At 43.5% G+C, this 8777-nt stretch overlaps 1 protein-coding gene across 1 annotated transcript; it reads left to right on the top strand.

The window, feature by feature from the left end:
• Positions 1–277: 277 nt before the first annotated feature.
• Positions 278–1230, top strand: TAS2R60 (taste 2 receptor member 60). The gene is given in 2 exon segments (XM_037160707.2): positions 278–989; positions 992–1230. Coding segments are annotated over 2 exon segments (951 nt in total).
• The last annotated feature ends 7547 nt before the right edge of the window (positions 1231–8777 follow it).

Here is an 8777-nt window from a genome sequence, read left to right as displayed (position 1 = left end):
GATATATTATCCACACCAGTGTTCCACACGGGCAGAGAAATGGCAGAGAAAGAGCAGGCAAATTTGCGGGCAGGTGGGAGGACTTTCGAGTCTGAGTCTTCACGATATTTGCATCCATTCTGAGAAGAACTCTTTGCCCTCCTCAGATAGCCGGCACCCCCTACTCTGTCCTCTGCATTTGGGGCAGCTGGAGGGCCACTCATCATCCAGGACCTTTCAGAGCAACTGGGCCGAAATAGACCTTGAAGTCTTGGCACCCACCTGGTCCACAGGAGAGATGCATGGGGACATGGTTCCATGACTTCCGGTGATGGATGAGAGAGCCATCACCTTGGATATTGTTTCATTCCTTCTGTGCCTGGTGGGCTTGGTGAGCAGCGGCTTGATCACTGTGGCACTGGGCGTGCAGTGGTTGCTAGGGAGAGCACTGTCACCTCGTGATAAGTCACTGCTCAGCCTGGGGGCCTCCCGCTTCTGTCTGCAGTGGGTGGTGATCGGTGAGAGATTTGTTTTCCTGTGTCCGAAGGCCACTCTGTGCAACCCTGTACTCCAGTTCTTAGCCTTCTGGTGGGACTTCTTAAATGCTGCCACCTTCTGGTTTTCCAGCTGGCTCAGTGTCTTCTACTGTATGAAAATTGCAACCCTCACTCACCTGGTCTTCCTCCGGCTCAAGCAGAAGGTGTCTGGGCTGGTTCCATGGATGCTGCTCAGCTCTGTGGGGCTCTCCACCTTGAGCACCATCTTATTTTTCATAGGCAACCAAAGCATATATCAGAAGTACTTCAGGAGAGGTCTGCAGTCTCGGAATGTCACGGAGGACACTATTAGGAGAACATACGAGAAATTCTACTTCTTCCCTCTAAAAATTGTTGCCTGGACAGTCCCTACCATTGTCTTCCTCTCTGGCATGGTTTTGCTCATCACATCTCTGGGAAGGCATGCCAAGAAGACCTTCCTGTCTATCTCAGGCTCTTACGACCCCAGTGCCCAGCGCACATCAAGGCTCTCCTCGTTCGAAACTCCTTTGCCATTCTCTTCACCACCTCTTTTCTGTCACTGGTGCTCAGCGTGGCAGGTGTTTTGCCATCTCAGGAACTGAAGTGGAAGGAGGTGGTGGTTTATCTGTGCACAGCAGTCCACCCCGTCATCCTGCTGGTGAGCAACCGCAGACTGAGAGCCGAGCTGGGGAGGGGCCACTTGAGGGGGGGTATCTTGAGTTGCAAGAGATGAAAACGCTCAGAGACTCACATGCAGAAGGCATGGAGACACTCTTCCTTCAGTGTCTTTGCCATGTTTCATGATGAGGAGAAGAACATCAGTGCAATAGGAATTCCAAGGTGAGATTGAAGGTCCTGAGATGGGGCCAGTGTCACCGATTCCCACTCAGCGGACGTGTTGCTGTTCCAGCTGTGTTCCCTGTGGGACTCGACGTGGCTACGAATCGGGAACTTTTCCTTTCCCTGTGATGGATCCCTTGGTGTTTGAAATGATGCTTCTGAAAACTGGATGCAAGGCTCCCGACACATCGTGCAGTGTTTATTTGTGGAGTCGGACCAGAGGAGATTTATGGCACTTCAGTGGTCCTCTGGCTTCATGCCGGGAATTATCTTGCCTGTTTCCTCACTTAAACGTCTTCCAGCCTCCTCCCGCAGTGAAGCTCCCCTGTCCTCTGAGCAAGCGAGCCTGATGTCCGAATTCCGTTCACAGAGCGTGGTGGAATTCTGGCCTGTGTGTGGCAGGGAGTGTTGTCCGGGCCTTACGGTTTACATATTGTTTATATTCTCCTGTACTGCCCCGTCTGTTAGCAGGTTTTGTCAGTGTGAAGAAGGTCCATGGACCCAGGTGTGGTTTCTCTTATGTTGACATTGGGAGCTACTGCAATTGCGACGTGGAGAGTTTTCCTCTACATCTGTCCAACCTTTGAGATTTAAGAAGCACGAGAGCTCGGGCCTGGGTTGGTGAAGGACAGAGGCTACTTTTCTGCCTGTCACAGGTCTTCTCAGACCATTCAAACTGAGATCCCTAAACTTCCTCTATCAGCTTTAATATTTCTCAATCTCATTTCCTCTGCTCCCTCCCCCACCCCTCTGCACTACGAGACATGCCCTGCTTTTGGCTTTTCAAGGGTTATTTTCTGGTCCCCACTCAAAGAGCCACTTCTGCCTGAATCTGCAACATTTGCTTCTTTTATTGTCCTTTCCTTCTTCAACAAAGGTATCTTTTTTTACTGAAAAAAATCCACTGGACTTTCCAACCTGCTCAAGTGATCATTCTGCCAATTAGTCACTTGCCCAGAGTGCCTCCACCCCACTGCACCCCACCCCACCGCCCTGTATAGTCCTCTGCCTTCTGCTCCCCATCTGATGACATGTGTTTCTAAAGGACACACGTGAGTTCCTGATCCCTCCCTGTGATGTTATCCTCTGCCCTCATCCTCCTGTGTATCTGTAGTATTTGCCTCTCTTGATAACAAATTATTTCTTTAAAAAAACTGGCTACACATATTTTTTACAAAAGTAATACCTGATGTTGGCAGGAGATATTTAGAAAAGGAAAGTAAATACCGCCTACACTTGCCCATCTGCGCGTCCTCCTGAACGGCTGCCTTCTCTGGGCTCCTGCGATGCTGCGCTGGGGTCTCTTCCCCAGCCACTGTGCTTCTGCAGCTCCCTTCGACTGCCTCATCCTCCTGCGTGGTTCTCCTTCGCCTTCTTTTGTCTTTCAGATTAATCTGCTCCTGTTCCTGGTGTTTACATGTACTCACATAGCTTTAGTTATGACCTTCATGTGAGTCATTACCAAAGCCTTGACCTTCCTCAAAACTCTGAACCTGTGTTTTCTTTCTGTTGCTGGGCATTTGCACTTGGTGGTACTGGTGAGCACTTCCAACTTAGCAGGCGCAAAAGTCTATCCCCCTCCTCCCCCCTCCCCTCCCCTCCCTTCCCTTCCCCAACCCCTCCACTGCTTAGTCGAATTGTTTTTTCTGTTCTTGACACCCAGTGAAGCAGGCTTACCATCTCTGTGTCATTGTTCACTCCCCGATCTACGCTGAGTCCTTCTACCTAATCAGCAGCTTGTCTTCAGTTCCATGTCTGTTATCTGTCCTTTCCTTCCTGTTCCTGTGGACCCTATTTTAGATTAGACTGTCCTCCTCTCTGCTTAAACTTCTTCTTTACCACTCCCTCCATTATATTCTCCTCTCCCACTGCCTACCCCCCATCACAACTACCGTCACTAGATGAATCTGCTGAAGGCATGACTGACCATTTCAACCACACCTCATCACCTCTCGGTGCTGATCAAATAAAGCATGGTCCCTAAAGTTGGCATTAAAGGACCTCCAAAATAGGGCAATAATTGCATCTCTCTCTGCTGCCATTCTAGTAGAATCCTATTTTTGCAGCAGGATTTGGGTTATTATTGTTCTGGACATACCTGGAGATTTCTCCCTGACATGCAGACATGTGCTCTTCACATGTTAAAAGTCTGTTTAATCCAACCCCCCTGCTGTTTGTCTTTTAAGGTTAATTTATGTGGCTCCTCTTCAGGGAGCTTTTCTGGGTGCCCCTCCCCACCCCAAGCTTTGCTGCCTCCTGCCTTTGAGGACATGTACATGGGTGTCGCTCGGTTGTGACATGAATTCTGCTTGGTGGTGGGATGATCTGTATGCTGGCTTCATTCTCCCCAGGAGATTTTGAAGTTCTCAAAGGCATGGGCCACCACATAGCCTTCCATGTGCTTGCTCCCAGAAACACTAATAAATACAGTTTGTGCTCCATGTAACAGAATGATTCTGCGCCACCTGGGACCCAGCTGCGAGCACCTGACCTGCTGTCTGCGTGTTTATCTACCGACTACATTTTGATGCTTATGCTTGATTTGCATTCCCTTCATTGGCCGGATGGCTTGTTTTTGGAGGTCAAACTCATATTCTGTTTCTCTTGGACGTAAGCACAATGTGGAAATAATAAATGGGTAAGTGAGAGTAAAGTTTGCCTGATTTTGCTCTGCCTTGACTTTTGTTCTTTCTTGAGCATTTATGTTGCTAAGCAACTGTGAACCGCAAGCTTTTAGCCCCTTCCTGTGGGAATCTAAGTGAAGGCTGACTTCTTCCTCTTTGTTACTAACCCCAGCTTCCTTTCCAAAGAACCTTCTCGAAGCTTCTCTGTTCCTTTCACTCCTCACCTCATTAGCCCAGGAGAACAGAACATCAGAATGAAAAGTAATCTGAATGAACTCCCCACTCGTCACCTTGGAGTTTAAATACATGGAAAATAAAAGGAAAGCAGGGTTTGTTGTATTTTAAAAATACCTAGTAAGACTTATTGTCATTACTTTTTGCCCATAGTCTAATGTCATCATGCTTTATGGTAGTAGTAATAACAATCACACGTGAGTGCCTATTTTGTGTGAGGCACGGGGCTAAACAATTCATTTACTTAAGTGCTGCTGTGGCTGTGCGTAATTCTTGAAACAATGCTGCAAAGTGGAAGCTGAGGCTTAGAGTTGACTGCCGAGGTCTCACGGCCAGAGAACGATACAACAGGGGCGCTTCAGTGCTATATCTTAGAACAGTGTGGTATTCATGCGAGAGTAGGTAAGTCCATGTAGGTACTGCAATTGGAAAAGCAAAAAATGAAATTAGAGCCAACATTTTATCATAAATTCCAGGTACATTCTAAAGACAGACAATCTTTAATTTAAATGTTATTTAATTCTTAAAAGACCCTCCTTTCACCCTGGCTGGTGTGGCTTAGTGGACTGAGCACAGGCTGCAAACCAAAGGGTCACTGGTTGGATTCCCAGTCAGGGCACATGCCTGGGTTGCAGGCCAGGTCCCCAGTGGGAGCCATGTGAGAGGCAACCACACACTGATGTTCTCTTCCTCTCTTTCTCCTTCTCTTCCCCTCTCTCTAAAAATAAATAAAGAAAAAGACCCCCCCTTTTTTGATAATTCAGTTTCTCCCAGATTTCATTCCATAAAGTTCTACAGAGACGTTGGCAGTCCTTGCCCTTTGGTTAGTGTATCATTGCACAGTGAAGTGTGCGCACGCCCCACCCTTTGGTTAGTGTGTCATTGCACAGTGAAGTGTGCCCCACCCTTTGGTTAGTGTGTCATTACACAGTGAAGTGTGCACTCACCCCACCCTTTGGTTAGTGTGTCATTGCACAGTGAAGTGTGCACACACCCTTATGCTCTCACGAGTCAGGGGAGCCTTGTTTTCTTCAGCCTTCTTTAAAAACTTTTAAAATGTATTTTTAAATTTATTGATTTTTTTAGAGAGAAAAAGGGAGGTAGGGAGAAAGAGAGAGGGATTTATTGTTCCACTTATTTGTGCATTCATTGGTTGATAGTTGTATGTGCCCTGACTGGGGATCAAACCCACAGCCTTTGCATGTTGGGATGAAGCTCTAACCAGCTGAGCTACCTGACTAGGTCTTTCTTTTTTAATTCCTTCCTTCCTTCTAAATGTTTTCTTTTTTAAAATTTTGTTTATTTTTAGAGACAGGGGAAGGGAGGGAGAAAGAGAGGGACAGAAATGTCAATATGAAAGAGAAACATTGATTGGTTGCTTCTCCCAAGTCTCCAACTGGGACCCAGCCCTCAACCCAGGCATGTGTTCTGACTGGAAATTGAACCTTCGACCTTTAGGTTTTCAGGACAATGCCCAACCCAATGAGCCACACCGGTCAGGGATGTCTAGGGCTTTATTAGGCCTTCTTAAGTAATACTTAAAATACCAGGTTGTAATGGAAATAACTGGCAAATTGACTATAGAAAAGTTTAAGCCACTTTTTTTTTTATGAAAAGATACTATAAATGTAGGTATCACTGAAGTTTTTTTTTTCAATTTTAAAGCACACATAATAGGATGTATATAGATGAGTCAAGGTCAGCTTAAATAAAAATGAATAGTTAATTCTTTTTTTATTACATTACAGCTTAATTTTCCCTATAATCTGAACTATACTCTAGCTATCTCTTTTATGCTTATACAGACAATAAAATGCCTTATATTTCACTTAATTTTTCTTACAAAAATACTGTTTGTTAGTGGTGTTACTCATTATGAAATAATAAAGTAGGGGATGGGGAATCTTTTAATTAAAATACTACACTGGATATTTATCCTTTATCATTTGCTTTTTTGAAAATATGAACTATAGCAATTTTCAAAGCAGTAAAGATAGCAGAGAAGGTCAAAAGAATGAGAAACTTCAAGTATAAAGGATGAGACTATGAGTCATATAAGAAAGATAAAAAATACAGTACAAGTAACAGATTGTCAGGAAATACTTATAAACGTTTTTAATAGATAAAAGACAGTATCTTTAATATACCAAGAGCTTCCTCAAGTCAATAAAAAATACAAGCAAGCTAAGAGACCAGTGGTTAAATGAGAAAAATAGTACCTACTGCCAAGTAAAATGTGAAAAGGAGCTTATCACTGCTGTTGATCAGGGAAATGAAAATTTAAAAAACAATCAGGCTTCTGCTATAACCAACTGCCGCACAAACCATGGCGTTCCTCTTCTTTCCCTGGCGACTATGTCAAAGCAGTAAGAAAATTGAAAAGGAACTCCCCAAACTCCAGTTTTAGTGAAGCTAAGAGATAACCCACACATTTCAAATTACGTGAAATCACTTCCAATCCCAGATGAGATCGGGCGGAGTGTGAAGAGAAAGTGAACAAAAGTAGGAAGAAGAAGCAGAGAGCCCAGAGGGGCAGAATGAAAATTCCAGCTAATTGTACTTTCCCCAGAAAAGAAGACTCACCCGGAAATGCAAAAAGCCCCTCGTAGGCCTACGTTCATTATCTATTGCTGTATAACAGAGTATCCTAACACGTAGTGCCGTAAAGCAACCTTTACTCTTAACTCATAGCCGGCCTACAAAAGTAACCTATGAAAATAGGGCTAGTGTATTCTAAACTCATGGAAATTGAAAGAAGTCAAAAAAAGAAAACAAAGAAGGCAGACAAGCTCTGTCATCCCTTAAACTGCAGTTATAAACCTCAAAATTCAAGAAGTGTGTGTGAATATATCCCAGTGGAATAGAGGGTTCAGAGAGTGAATACACATAGTATGGGAATTTAGTGTAAATTAAGTATAGCTCAAAGTGATATTTCAGGTCAGAAAAATAAATTATTTAATAACTGATATTGAAATGACAGAATGGCCATCTGAATGAAAATGAAGGTGTTGGCCTACCTGAAACCATATATGAGTATAAAGTCCAAATAAATCAAATACAGTATTTTAAAGTTAACAAAGAAAAACTATAATTACTGGGGAAAAAATGGGAGAATGAGGATTTTCTTAAAGCCTTGGGGTGTGGAAAATCCTTTAAACTCATAAAAAATAAAATTAACTAATAAAATCAATAAATAAAAATTAAGAAAGATTGATCAACTAAAATGTTTAAATTCTGGATGGTAAAAATTCATAAAAAATTTATAAAATATGTAAAGAGCTTGAAAAATATCTGCATTCGAAATGAAAGTTTAATCTGTAATTATAAAGAGCTTTTAAAAATGATAGGAAAATGATCACCCAAAAGTAGAAGAAGAGAGGAGTAAATAATGCAAATATGTAACTCACAGAAAAGGAAATTGTGAGTGGTTCTTAAATGTATGAAAGATAACCTAATTTATAATAAGAAAAATGAAAATTAGAAATGGTATTGAGAGACCATTTTTTAACTATGCATTTGGCAAAACTTGTAAACTTTGATAACTGTTTGTCCAATTATTGGGGAAATACGCTCTCTTACACATTGCTAATGGGAATATAAATTAATGCAATCTCTATGAAAGGCAATTTGGCAATTCCTATCAAAGTTACTAATGTATGCGCCCTTTGATCCAGCAATGCCCCTCTAGGATATCCGTGCGTGCCAATGAAACCATCAGAGTCTGTTACAGACTGCAGGGAACGGGTGGCCAGCTTCTCAGATAAGGGAGGAAGAGTTGCTTTGATTGGTGAAGAAGACTTGACCGGATTTAGGGGTTCAGGTTTCTAGCGATCTGCACTTCAGATCTCCCATCATATCAAACGGAGTCTAAATTGATCCCTGAACCACTTCTCTTTTGGGGGCCTATTTCTGCTGCTGCCCTGTCTTTGTCGCGGTTCCTTACAGATTCCTCATGGAAGCAGTTTCTCAGAAATAAACTTGCACCAGAATTTCCACCACATCCTCCATTTCTGGAGAGCTTGTTCTAAATGGTTGGTCTTCAGCTTGTATTTCTCTGATCTACACTTGTATATCCCTCCTTGAAACACCCACATGGATGTCTAACAGGCATTTCAAACTTTTATCTACCGAACTCCTGATATTTTCCCACCCCCACGTGCTTCTCTGGCTGTTCTTCCTGTTTCAGTGTGGCGACTCCCTTCTTCCAGTTGCTTGGGAGGAAACTTTTTACGCCCCACATTCAATCACTCAGCAAGTCGGATGCAAAGCCATTTAACTCGGTGCCAGACCGTTTTTAGATAGCCTGCCTCTGGGGCGGGGTTTTCTGTGCAGCAAGCTCCTCCTCCACTACAGTCTGTTCAAAGTCAGGCTTTGACATGACAGTTCGAAAAAAAGTAGGGTTAGACCTGTTAACTGTCAAAACGAACCTGTAATTCTACCAGTCATCAACACCTCATTGCTACCATGGTGCAGGCCACTGTTAGCTCCTGCTTGGATTATTGCAACTGGAGAGAACCAGGAAGTGGCTGACTGGTTTTTCAGCTTCCACTCTCATTTGTCTTGGCTCTATTTTCAACATGTC

The sequence above is a fragment of the Artibeus jamaicensis genome, unplaced genomic scaffold, assembly GCF_021234435.1.
Source record: "Artibeus jamaicensis isolate MK-2021 breed Jamaican fruit bat unplaced genomic scaffold, CSHL_Jam_final contig_1696, whole genome shotgun sequence".
NCBI lineage: Eukaryota > Metazoa > Chordata > Mammalia > Chiroptera > Phyllostomidae > Artibeus > Artibeus jamaicensis.
Note: the sequence above shows the minus strand (reverse complement) of the source record. Positions and strands in the feature narration are given on the sequence as shown.